The sequence below is a fragment of the Olea europaea genome, chromosome 23, assembly GCF_002742605.1.
Source record: "Olea europaea var. sylvestris chromosome 23, O_europaea_v1, whole genome shotgun sequence".
In the NCBI taxonomy this organism is placed as follows: Eukaryota; Viridiplantae; Streptophyta; class Magnoliopsida; order Lamiales; family Oleaceae; genus Olea; species Olea europaea.
Window position 1 is genome coordinate 10,886,161 of NC_036259.1, and position 22,798 is coordinate 10,908,958.

General features: G+C 33.6%; 1 protein-coding gene across 1 annotated transcript in view; it reads left to right on the forward strand.

The window, feature by feature from the left end:
- The first annotated feature begins 1,072 nt into the window (after window positions 1–1,072).
- LOC111372374 (protein NRT1/ PTR FAMILY 5.6-like) overlaps window positions 1,073–22,798 on the forward strand; it is a 39,407-nt gene continuing 17,681 nt past the window's right edge. Inside the window, exon 1 of the mRNA XM_022994688.1 lies at window positions 1,073–1,172. Within this exon, the coding sequence (XP_022850456.1) occupies window positions 1,140–1,172 (33 nt within the window). The 5' untranslated portion in view covers window positions 1,073–1,139. The remainder of the gene's footprint in view (window positions 1,173–22,798) is intronic.

Sequence of the window (22,798 nt, forward strand, 5' to 3'; positions counted from 1 at the left end):
TTAAGAGCATTTCCAATTGTGTTATAAAATATGGCTAAATTGTGATTTAGATCTCCAAACTAGTTGTAAACCTCTTCGATGGAGAGATGTAAAGGAAATGCAAATTGTATTTTTTGACAGAAAATATAAAATTCAAAAGAGAAAAAAAAAGAAGTGAATTTGGATCTTCTCATTGGAGCAAAATTTGAATTTGGATCCATTAGATTGTAAATAAGAATGCAAAAATGATCTAGGAAATATCAAATTTCACCCAATTTTACACTATCATTGAAGATGCTCTAACTATAGAATTTGTACTATTTTTTAGACTTGTTGGGTTTGTGATCTCAAAAAGCGAGAAGCATTACTTTGAAAGTAAGAACATATTATAAATATTTATGACCAATTTTATAAATATGAAAACTCATGGAGAATTTGTAAAAATGTGTAATATTAGTATGTAATTTAAAATGTATTTCGTCGTAAAGTTGTGTTTCCACAAAATTCAAGCCTTGACACTAGTAGCATTGCTCAATCTCCAAACCTGTGAAAACCCATCTGACCCATCCTACCTTCCACAAGTAACCCATTTCATTGTTTTCTTCGAATAACGACCTTTCAACTTGAAGGTGCATACTGACGACAACTGAATTCTGACAAAAACACTGACACAACAATAACCATTTTTGATAACCTCAAGAAGTTTCCTTTTTACTTTGTAAATTCCATCCAACGTACATGTTTGAGCCTATAATGCCTTAATTTGCAATAAGTAAATGGCTGACAATATACAATCTCATATCTTCGTAGTGGTAGAATCGGTTCAAGCCCAATTATGAGGATAATCAAGTGGTGTTTGAAGAAGTTCCGTTGCTACGTTGTTTTCTCAAAGGAAGCATTGTTTATATTTGGTAAAATAAGAATAATTATGCTGATTTTGATTATTTCCTTACTTCTAACACTTGGCTTAAATTTCTGTAGGCCTCATATTTGTCCACAGTGTCGTAGAGAATGCACTGATAGATATAATGATCACTCATCTCCCAGGTGTATGGGACCTTACAAAATCGGCTAAAGCTATTAACTTACAAGAAGGAACCGCGGCAGTTCTGCAAATTTTATTTGCTTTTGCATCGGATGCCTATCTGGGCCGCTTCAAAATGGTGGTTTACTCCACCATATCTTACATCATTGTGAGTTTTGTAATGAGAAGATTGTGATTGAGGAGTAATATCCTCAATCACAGTATTATTTCCAACAAAACCCTCCACCTTTTACTCTCAAATGTCTTATTCAGAGATTTTCTAAATCAATCGAGTTTTTGTAGGGATTGGTGCTCATCTGGAATGCGGCCAGGCATAGAAATAGAGATATTCTAACGTTCTACTTGGGACTGGTGCTAATAACTCTGGCACAAGCAGCAAAGGAGGTATCCTTGAAAGCGTTTCTTGATGATCAATTCATGGCGAAGGATATCCTAACCACAGAAGAGGATAAAGAACGACAATATACCCGTAGCAACGTCTGGTGGCGCTTTGCATCCATCTTGGGAGCTATTCTGGCTATTTTTGTCTGGAATTCATTGAAGCTGCTTTCTATGATCTCAGCAATTGCAATGATGGTTGCATACTCGTGGTTCTTGTTAGGTGCAAAATTTTACGAATGCAATCAACCAACAGGCAGCGCCATCTCTGATGTTCTACTCGTTATCAAAACAGCAGTACTAAAAAGAAATCTTCGACATGCAACTACTCCAGAGCAGCTCTTCCAAAATTATAAAGGTGTTACGCATATTGAGCCTCGCATTTCATGGTTGAGGTATGTCCCTTCACGCGGTTTCTTACTTACAATGTAGACTTCAAGATACATTGATCTTATTTACTGAATTTGCATTGCATTTTTTTTGTTAAACGACAGGTGGTTAGACAAAGCTCCCATTGTGATTGAAGAGGAAAATAGGCCAGATAAGAATTGTACAGTTGCACAAGTGAAGGAAGTGAAATTTTTGTTAGCGATGGTTCCTATGTGGACAACTTTCCTTACATACAGTCTGGTTTATGCGACAGGGAGCACCTTCTTTCTTGAACAAGCTAGCAACATAAATGACGGTTTTCGTTTTACTGTTTTCTATATATTAGTAGCAGTCACAAGGTTTGCAATTGAATCTCTATGTGACTTCCCATTTCGAAAGACTGGTAATGAAATGAATGGACAACTCATAAGGCAGGTGAGAATCGGTGTTGGAATGGCATTTTCTGTCATTTGTTGCATATTTGCTTGGAAAAATGCAGTTCACTGGCCGTATTTGGTCAAGAAATACACAGAGCCAAGTTTACATATAGACATTTTTAGCCTAACTCCACAATTTATCTTCTTGGGAATTATGAAAGGACTTTCAGAAGGTGGGCTTCGAAGTTTCTTTCGTTCCCAGGTTTCTGAATCTCTAGAGAACTACGGACCACCGTTTGGAGAATGTGTGATAGGCATCGGAAAGTTTCTAAGTCTACTTTGTATCCTCATTTTCGGTAGCTGGTTTGGGCAAGATATAGATTCAAGTCGTTTGGACAATTATTATGCGATGCTAACACTTCTAAGTTTTGTTAACTTACAAATATACTGGTTGGTTGCGTACTGGTATGTAGATGATCAATTTTCACCTGAACTAGACTGTGAAGCACTCACAGAAGGTGCAAAAGACAGTATTGAACCTTTAGTATTGCGATCCTTCTCTGATCAGATGCCCAATAAGCTTCAATATTTTAGTGTTTTGACAAAGAGAACACTATCCTTTTCTGATAAGATGCCCAATAACCCTCCATATTTCAGTGTTTTCAGAAGGAGAACGCGGTCCTTCCCCGGTCCTGCTCGCCCTATAACTCCAAACAGGCTGGATGATGTACAAGAGCAGGAGAATGAACAAATACTCGATTTAAAAATATTTGATTGTGAACATCGTGATGTTTTGTGAAATTGGTCAATGTTAAATTGATCGTGAAAATGTATCAGAATGGCTGCAAGACTCGATCCCCTCAGACTCCTTCCTGTTATTCCCCAAAGTATCCTTCCTGTTATGCTTACTAATATGTTGTGATTACTATTTCTCTCCCTTTGTATTGCTTTGTTTTTCTTTCTGATATATATAGATATGTCTTTGATCATAAATACATTTAATGTACAAAAAATAATGTTTTTCTGAGCTTAGGCTTGATTTTATTCCTTTCATCTGATGGCTCAAACCACTTATAAATCATGAGACCAAAATATGGTTGTTCCTATTTCTGATCCCTTCACAAACCCATATTCTTAATGGCAAAGATCATCAGTCACCGTTGTTCTTGTATGATCTCTATTTTCAATAGCAAACTATAATATTTGGTACAGATCAATGAGCATGGTCTTAAAGGCAAAGAACAAATTGGGATCTGCACTAACGGTGTCCCAAAGGTTACAATCGCTAAAATAAGAAAACAAATTCTAATTTCTCAACTCATGGCAAACTAGGAATTGGACGAACATCTTATCAATGGAGGAGGACAAAAAAATCATTCAAGATTCATGGCAACCACTTCGGGAAAGAGAGTCATATTACTGACAAATGCTACAAGATACATGGGTGTCCACCACTTAATAATGTTGGGCCTCGTGGTTCTGCTGCTGTTATATAATTATTTATTGTTCAAAATTTGGGCCTTTTTTGGGTTGAAATGTGAATGAATTAATGATGAAAATTGGAAGACAATATTGGGTGGTTTTCTACTTAACCATGCATATACATTGGCTAAATGGCCATGCGCTTGCTTGCAGAAAACTGAAGCGTTTTTGCTTCTACTATGTGAATGAATTAATGATGAAAATTGGAAGGCGATATCTTTTTACTCTTTGTTCATTTTGTTTTCTATTATCAATTCTATTCCCTAGCCAGCACCCATTTCCTTGTGCATTTTATTTTGTATTGTTGTGTCAAAATACGTAGTGATGAAAGGGTTGTTTAGTAATGAACAAACAAAGACGAATGTAGAAAGTTTAAATTGCAAGAGCATAATTCAACTTTATGAAAGTAGAAAACAAGAAGAAGAAAAGAAGCAAAATGAATGTGGAAAACGAACTGACGCAAGTGATTACACTCTCCTTAAGACAAATTACACCGCAACGGTGCTAACGGTTCATGTCACTTGTCTCCCAAGATAAACGGATTCAACATGTGGTAGAAACATTTCAAACCACAAGCAATAGTGAACTCGGATGGAATTTTTTCTCTCTACAAGGAAAAAGATATGGAATGATTTTTGGAGAGTTTTAACAAGAGATTTTATGCAAAGCTCAATCCAAAACTGATGTGAAATGCATTATGGACGTCCAAAGAGTCGTATTTATAGAGGATGAGAGGTTGTGTCCTATTTATGAAAGCAAGCATCATTTCCAATCGCTAGCTTCTCATTGTCCTCTCTCTTGAGTACTAGTGTCAAATTTTTAACAGAAACTTTTCGCCTGCCTGTTACTAGCCTGTCACTCGAGTGGTATCTCCATCACTCGAATGATAGGCGAGCGATGAATTTAGACAAAATTTCAAGCTAGTTTTTCTTCTATTTTTCTTCCAACTATGGACTGCAATTTTTTATTCATCTGAAATTGGTTTTGAGATTTCAAATATACCACGATGATCTACTCGACAAGTAGGATAAGTTAGTCTATTTACATTTGTAATTTGACTAGGGAATCAAGTCCGAATATTTGGCCTGACACGAGAGTTACTTTTTTTTTCCAATTTTATACTTAATCAAATTTTCTGAAATTTAAACCGATTTTCAAAAATTTCTCACATGAATGGAAATTCAAATATGCATATGCAATGCCAAAATTTATGATGCATTGTAGAGAGAGCGAAAAATACTGCATTAGGTAAGGTAGCTTCCGATTTTGAACCTTCCTTTGTGAAATATTATCTGACTTACTTGGCTAATTGGTGAACGTGATGTCTTGAACCATTCAGCTGTTAATGTAAGCTAAGACAATAATGCACACACAGATGTCTTCCCTAATTCGTTCATGATTTTCATAACTTGGTTCATTTTGGCCCTAAATTGCTCTTGGATTTCATGACTATTTATAGAATTTTAGCCTCGAACAATTCTCATTGAAGTAGCCCCACTTCACACTTACATAGGTAACCTCTTATTAAGAGTATTCTGTCATACTCCACTTGACGTAATCAAGATATATGAATAATAAAAAACGTACATTAACCTTTAATCACTCTGCAGAAAGCACTTTGAACGAAGGTCTTAGGATATTCAGTCAATAGAGTAGGGTTACCATTACAAGGACTCTTATGTAGTAGGCTTTAATCACATTCCTCTCGATAGACAAAGTATTTGGTCTCTAGGCAAGCCTTTTGTAAGTGGATCCACGATATTCTCCTTTGATTTCACATAATATATGAAGATGATGCCCTTAGATATTAGCTGCTAAGTGGTATTGTGTTTGTGACATATATGTCTAGTCTTATCATTATACTTGCTACTTCGAGCTCTTCCAATAGTCGATTTACTATTACAATGTATACTTATTGCAGGCATCGGCTTGATCCAACGTAGAATATCTTCCAAGAAGTTACGATACCATTCTACTTCTTCTCCAACTTTGTCCAAAGCAATGAACTTAGATTCCATCGTTAATGGAGGTATACATGTTTGCTTTATTGATTTCCATGATATAGCGGCTCCACTAATAGTAAATACATAACCACTAGTAGACTTGGGATCCTTCATGTCGGATAACCGATTCGCATCGTAATATTCTTCCAATACCGCATGATATTTTGAAAAGTGTAATTCATAGGTTAATGTATACTTAAAGTACCTAAAAACCTCTGTTAAAGCCTACCAATAAACATGGCTTAGATTACTAGGAAATCTACTAAATTTATTCATAGCAAACGCTATGTCCGATCGACTGCAATTTGTAATATACATTAGATAGCCTATCACCTATGAATACTTTAGTTGTGACACACATTCACCCATATTTTTTACTAAGTGTAAACTTGTGTCAATAGGATTTTCTCTGGACTTTTCTCAAACACATTATACTTCTTAAGAATACAAATGTTTTATTAGCATTTTCTTAGGGGGTGTTTTAGAGTCATTTTTATGTAAAAATGCATTTTAGAATAGTAATTTGATGGAAAGTGTGTGGTTGAAAAATAAGGAAATTTTTTTGATTTATATGTAATATTATTTTAATAAAGAATGTGTGGATGAAAAGAAGAGAGAGAAAAATGCATTTTGAAAAAAATGGGTACAAAACAGGAGCTTAGTGTTTAGCATCATTTCGTGACTAATGTCCATTATCATCATGTCGTCTACATATAGACATATAATTATATAGGGGCTTGGTGTATGTTTTATGTATACACACACTTGTCAAACTTGTTTATCTTAAATGCATTTGACAATATCGTTTTTTTAAACTTTTGGTGCCATCGTTTAGGAGCTTGTTTCAATCAATACAACGACTTGACGAGTTTACAAAACATTTTTTTGTGATTAGGAGTGACGAATCCTTTGGGTTGTTCTATATATATCTCCTTTTTTAATTCACCATTTAGAAATGTCGTTTTCACATCTATTTGATGAATCTCAAGATTGTGTATTGTCGCAATTGTAATTAACAACCTTATCGAAGTGATGCCAATGTAGAAATTGTTTCATCGAAAGTCTTTTGGTCATTTTCTACCATATAAGTTGGACATCCTAGCTTTTTACTACGCCTTGGTTCTTCCTCATTTAAAATACTACTTGTAGTATCGTAAGTTCTTTTATTCAAACTTGTATATTTCCTGTCTTTACATAGAAGGATATTCTTGAAGAATGATGCATTTCTTAATTCAATTAGAGTTTCCTTATGTATATCTTGAACTTCAGATTCATGTATAAGGAAATGATATGCACTACTATTATTGACGTATCCAATAAATATGCAATCAATTGATTTAAGACCAATCTTTACTTGTTTAGGCTTAGGGACTTCAATCTTAGACAAGCACCCCCACACTTTCAAGTGTTGGTAAAAGGGAGGATGACCTTTCCATATTTTACATGGGTTTTCTTCCATTTTCTTGAGGGGTATATTATTAAGAATACTATTTGCCGTTAAAATAGCTTTCCTCCCCAAGTTCTGAGATGAACTTGAACTTAACAACATTGTGTTCATCATTCTTTAAGAGTTCGATTTTTACTTTCAGTAACACCATTCGACTGAGGAAAGTAAGGTACCGTTGTTTGATGACTAATTCTATGTTCAGAACAAAATTCTTCAAATGGTGCCCTGTATTAACCTTCTATATCATTAGATTATTCTTTATTCGTTTATCTAGTTGAATTTTAACTTTTGCCTTATAACATTTAAATGCATCTAAGACCTCGTCTTTATTTCATAGTAGAAAGACATAACGATACTTTTGTACAATCATCAATGAAAGTTATAATGTATTTCTTACCACCTTTAGTTTAAACGAACTTCATCTATAAAGGTGTTGTGTTCTTTTGAATTGAGTGAAATGGTGTTTTAGCCAACTTTGCTTTAACAAATACTTCATATTTATGATTATGATTAATCTTAAGCGTTGAAATCAAACTTTGATTCATAAGTTTGAACAAAGATTTGTAATTTATATGTACTAGTCGACTATGCCATAAACAACGCAACTCAAACATATAAACAAAATTAGAATTTTTGTTCATAATACTTTGCTTTGGTACACTTGTAAGAACGTTCATTTTGAACATTCCATCACACATGTATCATTTCCCAACATACATCTCTTTCTTAGTGAGTACAAATTTATCGGATACAAATACAAGCTTGAAGCCATTTTTGCGAAGTCAAGACTCAGATACAAGATTTTTACGAATGATCGGCAAATGTAGGACATTGTTGAGGACGAGTTATTTACCGGAAGTCATCTTCAAATTAACTTTCCATTGTCCTGCAACTTTGGAACTTGCAGAGTTCCCCATGAAGAGTTGTTCTTCATTTAATCCTAGGTAGTTAGAGAACATAGCCTTTTCTACAAACACATAACGTGTAGAACCAGTATCAACCTACCACTTGCTTGAATTTCCAATGTTGTTACATTCAGAAATAACTGTAGACAGATTCATCTCTTGTATCCCTTGAGACAGGGTATCTTTTTCAATCATGTTTGGTTGTGCGTTCTTCTTTGATTTTTGACATTTACTTGAACGATGTTTGGCCTTTCCACAATTGTAACAGTTGTCTTTAAACTTCTTATCTTTTTTGGAGTTGTCTCTTCTTGGTACATCGTCGGAGTTTTTGCGCTTCTTTTTGACAACCTTCGAACCAGTTTTAGCAAAGTTTTCCCCAAGTTGGACAATAGACATTCTTTCGATTTTTCTATTGTCTTCTTCTATCCCCAAGAGGAATATAAGTTTGTCCAAGTTCATGTCCTTGCATTTTGAAGTCTCTCCACATAAGAGAGAGTTTCTAAATAATGGTTACATCTAGAAAAGATTCACTTAATTCCATTTGTTCGGCATATAGGTCATGTAGTAGCACTTGAAATTCTTGTACTTGACCTATCACTGTTATGGAGTCTACTATCGTGTAGTCCAAAAACTAGTTGATTATGAACTTTTTGGTTCCGACATACTCAGTCTTGTACTTTTTCTCCAATGAATCCCATAGATCGTTGGTTGAGTCGTTTGAACAATACACTCTAAATAGTGTATTGTCCAATCCGTTTAGGCTATAGTTTTTGTATTGAAAGTTCGAGCGCTTCCAAGCATCCATTGCAATAATCGATTTACTATTATTTTCTCCATCTTGTACTGTTGGTACAGTTCCTCTCAGAAACAAGTTTAGAGTGATAAGATAGAACAACATCTTTTGTTGTCATTTCTTGAAATCCACGCCTCCATTTTTTTTTCAATTTTTTTCCATGTCGGATTGTAGTATTTTGAAGTGGTATAGCCAAAGGTGGAACCACATTATTCATACCATTGATTGTTTGACTTGAAGTCGTCTCCATGGTATTCATTTCTGTTACACAAATAAAAGATCAACGCGACAACAATAAGAAGGGAATAATGCATATAGCCTATTCCACAGATGAAGATCACGAGTGTATCCACAAAACAACCACAGACATAATTTTGTTTTAATATTGTTGTACCAAAATAATAGTGGTGAAATGGTTGTTTACTGAACAAACAAAAAAGAAGTTAGAAAGTTAATCGTAGAAGCATAATTAAACTTTATGGAAATAGATAACAAGAAGAATAAAGGAAGTAAAATAAAGGTGGTAAATGATCCGAGGCAAGTGATTACACTTCTCTTTAAGGCACAATTTCTCCACAATGGTGCTAATGGTTCATGGCATTTATCTATCAAGATACAATGGATTCAACTTGAGGTAGAAACACTTCAAACCACAAACAACAACAAACTCGAACGGAATTTATCCTCTCTACAAGGAAAAAGATATGGAATAATTTTTGAAGAGTTTTAGAAAGAGATTTTATGTAAAGCTCAATGCAAAAGTGATATTGGATGCATTATGGATGTTCAAAGGGTCTTATTTATAAAGGATGAGGGGTTGTGGATAGGGGTGAATCTAGGGGTCGAGCTCAGTTAGGGCAGACTGTGAGCGTTGAAAGCTTATTATCGACAGCCAACGTCCGTGATATTGGAGTTGTTTATTATTATTTAATTAAATAATATTCAAAAAGTCGTATAGATTAGAACTAGAAGAATTAGATACAACACTAGGATGAAAAAATCATTTCATAATCTGAAAAATATCCTAATTTATTTTTCAATTAAATAGGCAATATATATTGACAAAATGCCAATATTGAGTTTACAATTAAAGTTAATTAAACAAGCATTATTATATTAACAAAATTGAAATTATTTATGTGCTTATGTCAATTTTAAGTGCTTTTATGGTTCCATTTTTTCTCAATTGATTTTTTGTGAACGAAAAGTAGAATCTTTTATTAATTAAGTAAGTTTTGTTAAAAGATTCCTTATGATACTAAGGCCAATTTTCCTACAAATTCATCCACCATTAATTGACCAAACTTTGAAATCAATTGATTGGAGGGGAAAAAGAAAAGAAAGGAAAAGAATCAAAAAGAGGAACAAAGCACCGATTAAAATGTTTCTACTTGCATTAAACCAATAAAATTGGACATATATTATTTTGTTACATTATGTGCTAAAAATCAATAAGAGTCATGATGGTAAAGTGTTCAATATGTTTAAGGAAGGTAGCAGGTTCGAATCACTTTCCTTGCAAGTTTTGGTAAAAACTGTTGAAATTACAAAAATTATAAAAAATATTGCTCTTGAAGAGTTTCAGACACATGACCTTCAATTTAATAATTGAAGGGGTAACCAATAGAGCTACCAAAGATGTTTGTTGTCAAAATGAATTATTAAATATATAATCTAAAAATTCTATCTATTATCAGCAAAAATAAATTCTCCCCGACGAATCTAGTTAGGTCGACCGCTCCTTAGATCCATCCTTGGTTGTGGGTGAAGTAACATGCATCAAACCTTGCAACGTTACGAAGGGAAGCATCACTTCATGTCACTAGCCTCTCACTGGCCTTTTGCTTGAGCACCAATGTCAAATTTTTGACAGAAACGTTTCGCCCGCCTGTCGCTATAGGTGAGCGACTGAGTTAGGCAAAAATTCAGGTCAATTTTTTTTCTGTTTTTCTTCCAATTTTGGACCATAATTTCTCATTTATTCGGAATTGGTTTTGAAATTTCAAATATACCACGATAATTTACTTGACGAGTAGAACAAGTTAATTTATTTACATTTATAATTTGACTATTGAATCAAGTTCGAATATTTCGCCGAATTCGCCACAAAAGTCACTTTTTCCACTTTTATACTTAGCTAGATTTTCTCAAATTTGAACCAATTTCCAACATTTTATTTCTAGAACAATCCCACAACATAAGAAAAAGGTAACTGAATCGGGTCAAGACTGTGTAGAGCATAATAAAGATCATCTGGGGGCTCTCGAGGTCATATTGACGTGTAATTGTGAGAAATTGTGTTGAATGTAATTTCCATTTTTGCAGGCTAACAATTTACGGCAATAGACTTTGCAACGAATGCATAGTTGACAATTTGCTAATCAGCTTATGCTCTACTTGCCATCAACGACTACTCTCTTTGGCTTGCTCATCCCTGTAAGTAACATCTTCCCGTTAGTGCAACTTGGTTTGTATGTTTGTTGACAATGTAAATTTTGGAGGTAGCCAGGAGTGATTAGATGACTACAGTGAATTCTTCCCCATCGCCATTACTGCAGCTTCATATAATCTTGATGATATTACATTAATAAGTGAGAAAACACATATTCCACTTATAATCTTGATCTCATGAAGTCATTTTAATGTTTTAATTCTTTCAATTTAATCAGTAGTTCATTTTAGGAGGATGCTAATTTTTCTTCTTTTGCTTTATGCTCGTTTCGGTTTAGTACACAAGTCTTGTTGTTTGACATGTTACCAATGATTTATCAAAAATTTAGTTCTTGACCAACAAATAATTAAATCAAACCCTAATAGGCAAAAAGCTATGTAGAGAAAGTGGCACAATGATGGGCTGGAATGAACATGCTATTAAGTCAGTGGGCCGGGTGATCCAAATTGATAAATGTTGCTGTTTCACTTTGCCAAAAACCCACTGCTAAAACACGTTTATGTTGGTTTTAATGGATGCTGCCCAGATTTCGCCAAGTGTCGAATTATGCACCATTGGATGGAGAATCCTAGATGCTTCTATATTAATTGGCATTAGTGCTTGGACGAAACAACAGAATTCATTTTTCACTCTCTCACCTCTCAAACTCTCTCTCTCTCTCTCTCTCTCGGTGGTCCTTTGTCTTTCGATTTTGCACTCCAAAAATTTAGCCTGTTGACGGGAAATTAATCCAGCCTTGTATAGTTAATCTTGAGTGATTTAACAAGGTGTATTGGTACTATTCTTGAGTGAATGCCATTATCGAATGAGAAAGGCTTATGTAGAAACTATCTTGTGTGATTGTTGTATAGGCCATTTGATTCATCATTCTTGAGTGAATGTTGTACAATATGTTAGGCTTATTTTTGGGAGAAATCTTGTGTGATTTCGGCTAAGTGCTATGAAGATTGTATCGGACAGATTTTGGTTCCATTGATATAGTGATTTCTTCGTTTGACGGAAGCTCAAAAGGGGATTAGGAACGAAGTTCCGAACTTCTTACTTTAGGGCAAAAATATCGTGTTCTTTGTGTTTTATTTTTATGTTTCTTTCATTTCATGTTTATTATTTCGCATATTTGTTAAGTATAAGTGGGCTGATTTTCTTGAACTTCTCGTAACAGTGGTATCAGAGCAAGTTGATGGTGGTTCTTGGCGCCTGTTTTGGTAGATCTGAAAGTTCTTGCACTGGTTTAGTAGATCTCGTTTGTTTCTTGAAACCCTAATAAGGGATTTTGATGAGTTCGTTCCATATTTTCGAGTTTCTATGACTTGACAATTCTGCTGCTTTTTAGTAAACTGCCTATATTGTGGTGAATGAACTCATGAGATTCTACTGCATAACCTTTACTATATAACTCACTTGTTAACTGTGCACTTTAAATTTGATTATGGTGTATGACATTTGAGTTCCTGTAAATAGTATATACTGTTAACTTTGTATGTGATCTGCTTGCACTATTTTTAATCAAATTGTGTTTTGATTATGTCAACTGAAGTTGAATTGGAGATTTTTAATGGTAAAGGAGACTTTAGTCTCTGGCGCCAGAAAATGCAAGCCCTTTTACTTCAACAAAAATGTGCAAAAGCCATTGATGAGTCATAGCCTAATGATATGGAAGAAAATAAGAAAATTGAACTTGATGAAACTGCATGGAGTTCCATATTCTTGCATTTGTCTGACAATGTTTTGAGAGAAATTGCTGAGACAAAAACTGCTGCTGAGTTGTGGAAAAAATTGGAAGATACTTATTTGAATAAAACCATGCCTAATAAAATGTATCTTTTAAAACAATTTTTTGGTTTCAAATTGGACCCATCTCTTGATCTTGACGCTAACATTGATAGATTCAACAGATTATCTCGTGACCTAGCTGGCTGTGATGAGAAACTCTCAAAAGAGCAGCTGGCTGTGGTTTTGTTGAATTCACTAAGTGATAAATACAAAGATGTCAAAAATGCTATTGAATATGGTAGGGAGACTCTAACTATTGATGTGATAATAAATGCATTGAGAAACAAAGAGTTAGAGTTAAAATCTGAGAAGGGAGAATCTATTAGTGGTGAAAATTTGATGGTTAAGTCCAAACCAAACCTAAATCCAAAAATTGTCAATTTCAATAAGCAACCCGAACCCAAAAAGAAGGTGAACTTTAAAAATAAAATGAAAACCAAGACTAAGGGTAAAAAGTGTTTTTACTGTCTAGGTGAAGGTCATTTTATCAAAGATTGTCGTAAGAGACTTAATGATTTGAGGAATAAGTCTAATAATGATGGTGGTGCTGCCTTAGCCTATAAAAATGAGTCCAACCTAGATGAGGTCTATGTTGCTGTACACAGTCCACCTAGTCAAGAGTGGATCCTTAACTCCGGTTGCACCTTTCACATGGGTCCTAAAAGAGAATGGTTTAGTGAGTTTGAAAATGTAAATGGAGGCCAAGTGTTAATGGGTAATCACATGTCTTGTCAGGTAAAAGGAATAGGAACAATCACCTTAAGGTTGGATGGTAATAATGAAGTCATCTTAGAGAAGACCAGCTATATTCCTGACCTACAAAGAAATTTGATATCCTTAGGTATCCTAGATGACCTAAACTACAATATTGTGATTTACAAGGGATAGATTAAGATCTTAAGGGGCTCTCAACTTGTTGCCGAAGCCCCCAAGAGACATGGGCTTTACATTTTACATACTCAAAACTTTTTTGACTCTACATCAGCAACAATTTCTGCTTCCAATGATAAGTCACAATTATGGCATAAAAGATTGGGCCATATTAGTGACAAAGGTCTTCAGATTTTGAATAAACAAGGTGCCTTCGGTAAGATATGATTGAGAAACTCAGTTTTTGTGATCATTGCATGCTAGGAAAGCAAAATAGATTAACATTTATGGATGGGATGCATAAATCTGTGTCTATTCTTGAATATTTACATGCTGATCTTTGAGGACCAGATTCTATGCCCACACATACTGGTTTCAGATTTTTCCTTTTAATCATAGATGATTTTTCTAGGAAAAACTTGCTCTTTCTGCTTCAACATAAGTCCGACACTTTTAATGCTTTTAAAGAATGGAAAACTTTGATTGAGAATCAAACAAATAAAAAAGATTAAAGTGTTGATGACTGATAATTGGCTTGAGTTTTACAATTATGAATTTGATTAATTGTGCAAATTGCATGGCATTTTGAGACGCAGAATAGTGACACACACCCCACAACAAAATGGCATGGCTGAAAGAATGAACCGAACTATTCTTGAGAGAGTTAGATGCATGTTATTAGATTCTGGTCTTCCCAAGTTATTTTGGGAGGAAGCTGCAAAAACTGCTAGTTATCTCATAAATTGAAGCCCCGTTAGTACTATACAATGTAAATTCCCTGAAGAAGTTTGGACAGGAAAACCTGTAGATTTGAGTAATCTAAAAATATTTGGGTGTACAGCATTTGCACATTAATCTGAAGGGAAACTGGAACCTAGGGCTCTTAAGTGTGTTTTTTTAGGCTATGGTGAAGGGGTATAGACTTTGGGTAAGAGAGACCGTTAGACTGAAAATGAAGAAAGGGAAATTGAAATTAAGGTGGAGCAAGTTAATAATGATAATCAACAACCTGATCAGATTGAAAATAGTGAAACTGAGGCTCAAAATGATGAAGAAACTGATCAAAATGAATATGATTTTTAGGTTAATCAACCCTTAAATGATTATCAACTTGCTAGAGAGAGAGAAAGAAGAGAAATAAGACCACTTGTGAGATTTGATGATGAAATATCCCTTCTCACCGTTCAGGGTTTCATTGAGAATGAACCTGAGTCCTATAAAGATGCTATGAGTAGCAAGGACTCTAAGCATTGGCTAGAAGCAATGCATGATGAGATGGAATCATTAAGAAAGAATAAAACTTGGACCTTGGTTAAAAGACCTAAAGAAAAGAGAGTTATATATTGCAAGTGGATCTATAAGATCAAAAGAGGTGAAAAAGATGAGAATGACATTAGATACAAGGCAAGACTTGTGGCTAAGGGTTTTGCTCAAAAGGAGGGGATAGACTTTAATGAAATATTTTCCCTGTTGTAAAATTTATAACTGTTAGAGTCATACTTGCCCTTACAGCTCAATTTAATTGGGAATTGGATCAATTAGATGTAAAAACTGGGTTTTTAAATGGAGATCTTGAAAAAACCATTTTTATGGAACAACCTAAAGGCTTTGAAGTGAATAAAAATTCAGACTTAGTATGCCTTCTTAAAAAGTCACTTTATGGTTTAAAACAAGCTCCAAGACAATGGTACAAGAGATTTGACACTCTTGTGCTTGGACTTGGTTTTAAAAGAAGTAATTTCAATACTTGTCTTTATTGTAAAGAATATGGAGGTGAGAATTTACTCTTTCTTCTACTTTATGTGGATGACATGCTTTTAGCAAGTCATGACATAAAGGAAATAGAGTCAATTAAAGACAAATTAAAATCTGAATTTGAAATGAAGGATTTAGGTCCTGTTAGAAAAATTTTGGATATGGAAATTAAAAAAAAAATAGAAGAGAGAGCACACTAAGCCTAAATAAAAAATCTTATGCTTTGAAAATACTTGAAAGATTTGCAATATCTGATGCTAAAAGTGTGAGTCTACCTTTAGCTAATCACTTCAAATTATCTAATGATCAATGTCCCAAAACTGAAGAAGAGTTTAAAAGAATGGCTAGAGTGCCATATTCTAATGCTATGGGGTCAATTATGTATCTAATGATTTGTTCTAGACCTGATTTGGCATTTGCAATAAGTGTATTGAGTAGATACATGTCTAATCCTAGTGAGGTTCATTGGGAAGCGATGAAGTGGCTTCTAAGATATATTAAAGGAACTTGTGACCTAGGAATTAAGTATAGAAAACAATTTGAGGGTGTTAGCTTGAGGGATTTCACTGATTCTGATTATGCAGATGATAGGGATAACAGAAAATTGACTTCTGCCTATGTATACACTTTATGTAATTCCTGTATAAGTTGGAAATCATAATTACAGAAGATTGTTGCATTGTCTTCAACTGAGGCATAATATATAGCTGAAACTGATGCAATTAAAGAGGAAATTTAGCTAAAAGGACTTCTAAATGAATTGGTTTCATAAATGATGTTGTCTTACATTCTGATAGCCAATCTACTATATATTTGAGTAGAAATCTTGTGCTACATAATAGATCTAAACATGTTGATGGAAAGTTCATTTTATTAGAGATGTAATTTCTCAATGTGTTGTTAAACTTGAAAAGATTTCTACCCATTTTAATCCTGCTGATGTTGGAACTAAAGTGCTGCCTTTAAACAAGTTTTTGGACTGTTTAAAACAACTGAATATTAAATTTTGCTGATTTGTGTATCAGGGAATAAGAGCACACGATGTCATGTTCGGATAGATCACTATAAATGATATTGAAATCATTGTACCAAGGTGGAGAATGTAGAAAAAGTGGTACAATGATGGGTTGGAATGAACCTGCTATTAAGTCAGTGGGCCGAGTGATCCAAATTGATAAATGTTGCTGTTTCACTTTGCCAAAAACCCGCTGCTGAAACACGTTTCTGTTGGTTTTAATGGATGCTGCCCAGATATTGCCAAGTGTCGAATTATGCACCATTGGATGGAGAATTCTAGATGCTTCTATATATACTGGCATTAGTGCTTGGACGAAACAACATAATTCATTATTCACTCTCTTGCCTCTCAAACTTTCTCTCTCGGTGGTCCTTTGTCTTCCGATTTTGCACTCCAAAAATTTAGCCTATTGATGGGAAATTAATCCAGCCTTGTATAGTTAATCTTGAGTGATTTAACAAGGTGTATTGGTACTATTCTTGAGTGAATGCCATTGTCGAATGAGAAAGGCTTATGTAGAAACTATCTTGAGTGATTGTTGTATAGGCCATTTGATTCATCATTCTTGAGTGAATGTTGTACAGTATGTGAGGCTTATTTTTGGGAGAAATCTTGTGTGATTTTGGCTGAGTGCTATGAAGATTGTACCGGACAGATTTTGGTTCCATTGATATAGTGATTTCTTCTGTTTGCCGGAAGCTCAAAAGGGAATTACGAATGAAGTTCCCAACCTCTTGTCTTAGTGCGAAAAATATCGTGTTCATTGCGTTTTCTTTTTATGTTTCTTTCATTTCCTGTTTATTATTTCGCATAATTGTCAAGTATAAGTGGGCTGATTTTCTTGACCTTCTCGTAACAAGCTATGTTTCATTTCGACCTCCAAAAAATATTATTGATATGATGTGGGAAAAATGTCGCTTTCGAGCTAATAAATAGATTGGTTTTTCATTTCCTTGGGTAGCTGGTGACTTATTATTCTTGAACTTCTATTTGTGGAGAAGCAGTGCACTGGACATTTTTTCCCTAATTGTGATACCAAAACATGTTCATTTGACACCTTAATTTTCCTTCGCCACATATTTTTCCTTAGCTCTACCCAATAACAGAAAAAGGGGCATATGCTCTTGCTACAGCTTGTGATCTTGTCAATTGGGTTATACGTGATCAACTAAAAGATACCACCGACCCCAATAATACTTTTGTTCTTAGAGCAGTAACTGAAAGATAAAAGCTTAGTTCCAAATGATATTCATTCTTTTAGGTCCCATGCGATTGATTAAGATACACATTTTGAAGTATAAGGAGGTGGATTTAGACGAAAAATGAAAAGAGCTCAGTGCAGACATACTCAAATTTAAAGAAAATGGGGGCTTTGTCGCCTTGCTATACATGACAATAAAGTAAGAAATAAAGTAAGGGACGTACCAACTCTCTTTCTAAACCTACTTCATGTAGCTTATGGTGTAATGGTTATTTTTATCATAGTTAGATCTTTCTAGTGCCACCTAAACAGTGCATAGGCGACGAATGTGTAGATATGGCCGTTTTCGGTCCGACCTGACTAACCCTCCACTTTGATAAATTTCTTGAATGTCCTCTATGTTACAACTCAATTTTTTCTAGTCAAAAATAAAAAGTTTACTCATCAAAGTCAAAGTCAAATAGGGACTAAAATGAAATAAATTATTTTATTGGGGTTATTTTACAATTTACAATTTTTGAAGGTTTAAGATGGATAAAATTAAATTTTGGGGATCTACTTATATATTTTTGGAAGTTTAGAATTTAGTAATTTATTATATAAAGGTTGGAGGACTTCCTTTGCAATTAAGAGTTAGTGGCCACTTATTATACTACAATTAAACCAATTTCCATTCTTATACACTCACATACACAGAAGGTAGAAAATTGGTAGAGTAAAGAAGAAAATCGAGAAAAAGGGAAGAGGAGAAAAAGAAGAAAGAAAATAAAATAAAAGGAAAGAAAGAAGGAAGGAAGTGTTGATTTCTTCATGCATGGGTTCAATTACTTCATTTCATTAAGAGATTAAAAAGTAAATGTTTTATGGTATTATGATGTTAAATTTATAGGGTTTTAACTTGTGGTATAAACATTCAGATTTATGTGTTATGAGTAAAAATTGGAGCTCAAGTTTCTTGATTCTTTAATTTCCAATTTCATTAAGGTAAGAAATACTATTTTTGGCAAACCCTAGATTTTAATTAGGATTCTCGATTAAGTACTGTTAGTGGAAATGATAGTGGTGATGGAATACTCAAAAGCATGAATTTGTGGAGCAAGATAAATGTTAAGTTGATAGAGTTGTTTGTGTTAACTTTCACTAGATTGAATGATAATTATTTTTACGCTTTGAATGAAGGTTATTTTGATGAATTAGTTATTAGTAAGGGGACTAAAATGTGGAATTAGCTCCAATCGTTTAAAGGAAAATTAGTGGAATTTATTCGAGTATCAAGAAATTTAGTTTAAGTATTATATCATTATTGATAAAAGGTTTCTTGATTTGATACTAGTTAAATTGGTTATTTTGTATTATATTTCAGGTGGTGACGAGGATATTGGAAAAGCCTAATGACCATCCTAGGCTATAACTTGTATTATATGAGTCGAAAAGCTTATTTTTTCAAAAATAAGTATTTAATAAATTTATATTAGATCAGAAAGTTAATTATTTCGTATAATTGGTTTGAAAGCATGATTTTCAGAATAAAGTGAATTTTATAGTCGTCTTTTAAAGTTAAATTCAATTAATTTAAATCATTCTATTAGCATGTTATGTGAGTATTAATTTTTTTAGCATATCTAAAGTTATTTAAAACCACGATAAATTATTTAGGTGATTTTATTCTAGTTTGCACTTGTATGAATGTGTTTCCACAGTGTAAATCTCATATGTTTATTTTACTCACTCTGCACTGATGTAAACGTGTTTCCACAGCGTATGATCAATTATGGTGATTTTACCCACTACATTATTGGGAATGTGTTTATAGTGTATGACTAGATTATAGCCTTTAGATAGCTCTGCACGTGTATGACAAGAATTTAAGAATTGAATAACCTTGTCATAAACATCGAGATTAATCGGTATATGAGTGTGGTTATTGCAGGTACCTTTTTGATGTGATTTTTAATATTATGCAGCTTATCAGATTGTAGATTGCAAAATTTAGCTTATTCAGTTTAAAGAAATTTCAGCTTAAAGTATTTCACGAATATCAAATTTTTTAATATTCACTATATTTTACAGATGTCTATCTAGAATAAAGAACAAAGGTTTTTATGATTCAATCATATTTTAGTTTTAAAGGTTATTACCAAATTTCAGACTTTCTTAAAGATGTTATAGCATAAGCATTTTTAAAATGTTGTATATAAGGAAAAATTATACTCATTTGCGAAATATCCACTCACTTAGTTACAAGCTCATATATTAAGCATTTTTAAAAAGTTGTATATAAGGAAAAACTATACTCATTTGCGAAATATCCACTCACTTAGTTACAAACTCATATATTTTGTCACCCTTTTCCTATCAAATGGTAGCAGAGTTGAGAAGCATTGGAATCTGTTGATTTACCAAGTTGAGCCACACAGTCGTTACTTGTATAATTCATCGTGTTATTTTATATAGTTCATATTTTTTTGGATATATGCATTTTTTTGTCAGAAAATATGTCCATATCATGAGCTTACTGCATATTTGGTATCTTTTGAGTATTTTGGACATTTAGAATCTTTTGGCTTATTAAGAAGTTTAAATTTCATTCATGTGCACTTTATTTTGAACAGTTTGTAGTTGAAAGTGTTGGTGTACCCTATTTTAAATTATATATATATATATATATATATATATAAGAAAATTAATTTTTGTTCATATGGTTTTAGTCCATGTTTCAGGAGAAACTATGTAAAAATTATTTTAAAAATTCTTCACAATCAAAGTAGGTCAATGTTGCCGTGATAGTGGGTATGGCACTTAGCTGGCATCTACGAGCAGTGCACGACATGTGTCGGGTCCATTAGAGTGATTTGGGACAGGTCATGTCACTCTAAGTGTCGCTTTACTCAAGATTTCTTCATGTCTCTTTCTTTCTTCTATGGATAAATTTTTTCTTGTGGGACTTGTATGGTAAACCTCCCATAAGCTATTATTGTTCATCATTTTCCTAACAATAGAGAGCTTGGGAATCTTGAATGCAATCAAGATTTGAACAACAATGGACACTCAACTTCTAGTCTAGCCTTGTAGTTGCTTTTCTTAGTTGTGATGGAAACACGTGAAATGATTCGAGTCGGTGCAATCTAAGCTAGAAAATAGTTATTTTCTTCTAAAAGTAATTATTTGAAAATTATTTTTCGAAAAGGAATTTTTTATTTTATTTTATTATTATTATTATTATTATTATTATTTTGTGAAAAGAGATACAAATAAGATAGAGATATGAGTGGAAAGAGAAAATGTGGGATTTTCGTGTATGAACATATGAATGATTTGTAGTTATTTCTAATTCTATAGTTTATGAATGACTTATATTTCACGTAGACAATTATTATTGATTCATTTTGTTAATTGCCATTTGACATTGATTGAGAAATTTCTTGTTAATCCTATTTCTTAATTAATTGAACAAAGAAGTAGATGAAATTGGAAATTATTTCAAGAACTTTAAGATTAAGAAACTTGATCCCAATGAGCGTTACAAATGTATCTAAGGCCTCGTCTTTATTTCTTAGTAGAAAGACATAATAATACTTTGTACAATCATCAATGAAAGTTATAAAGTATTTCTTACCACCTTTAGTTTGAACCGAATTCATGTCACAAATATCGCTATGTATTAGCTCTAACGGCGTCGTGTTCCTTTGAACCGAGTAAAACGATGTTTAGCCAACTTTGCTTCACCACATACTTCACACTTATGATTAATATAAATCTTAAGCACCGTAATGAAACTTTGATTCATAAGTTTGCACAAAGATTTGTAATTGCCATGTTTAAGTTGACTATGCCATAAACAAGACAACTTAAACATATAAACCAAATTAGAAATTTTGTTAATAATGCTTTGCCTTGGTACAATTGTAAGAACTTTCATTTTGAAGATTCCATCACACGTGTATCCTTTCCCAACACACAACTCATTCTCAATAGGTACAAGTTTATCGAATACTAAAACAAGCCTGAAGCCTTTTTTGCTAAGTAGAGACCCAGATACAAGATTCTTGTGAATATCCGGCACATGTAGGACATTGTTGAGGATGAGCTATTTATCATAAGTCGTCTTTAAAGTAACTTCCCTTGTCTTTCAACTTTGGAACTTGTAGAGTTTCTCATGAAAAGTTGTTCTCCATTTAAATTTTGTAGTTAGAGAGCATAGCCTTTTCTGCACATACGTGACGGGTAGCACCTGTATCAACCCACCATTCCCTTGAATTTTCAACATTATTACATTCAGAAACAATTGCAAAATAGATTCATTTCTCGTATCCCTTTAGATAGGGTGTCCTTTTCAATCATGTTTACTTGTGCATTCTTCTTCGACTTTTGATATTTGCTTGAACGATGTCCAGCCTTTCGAAAATTGTAATGGTTGCCTTTAAACTTCTTGACTTTTTTGGAGTTGTCTCTTAACTCTCTTCTCGATACATCACTAGAGATCTTTCGATTTTTGTTCGAACCAGTTTCAACAATGTTTGCTCTAAGTTGGACAATAGACCTTCTTTCAGGTTTTTTATTGTCTTCTTCAATCTTCAAGTGGACTGTAAGTTCGTCCAACTTCATCTCCTTGCATTTATACTTGAGATAGTTTTTGAAATCTCTTCACATAGGAGGGAGTTTCTCAATAATGGTTGCAACTAGAAAAGATTCGATTCGCTTAATTACATTTGTTCGGCATGTATATCATGTAGTAGAACTTGATATTTTTGCACTTGACTTATCACTATTTTGGAGTCTACTATCTTGTAGTCCAAAACTTGTTGACATGAACTTCTTTGTTTTGGCATACTCGATCTTGTACTTTTTCAACAATGAATCTCATAGATCCTTGGCCGAGCCTTTTGAACTATACACTTCAATGCTTTTTACACTAGAAGTCCGAGTACTTCCACACGTCCAATGCAATAAT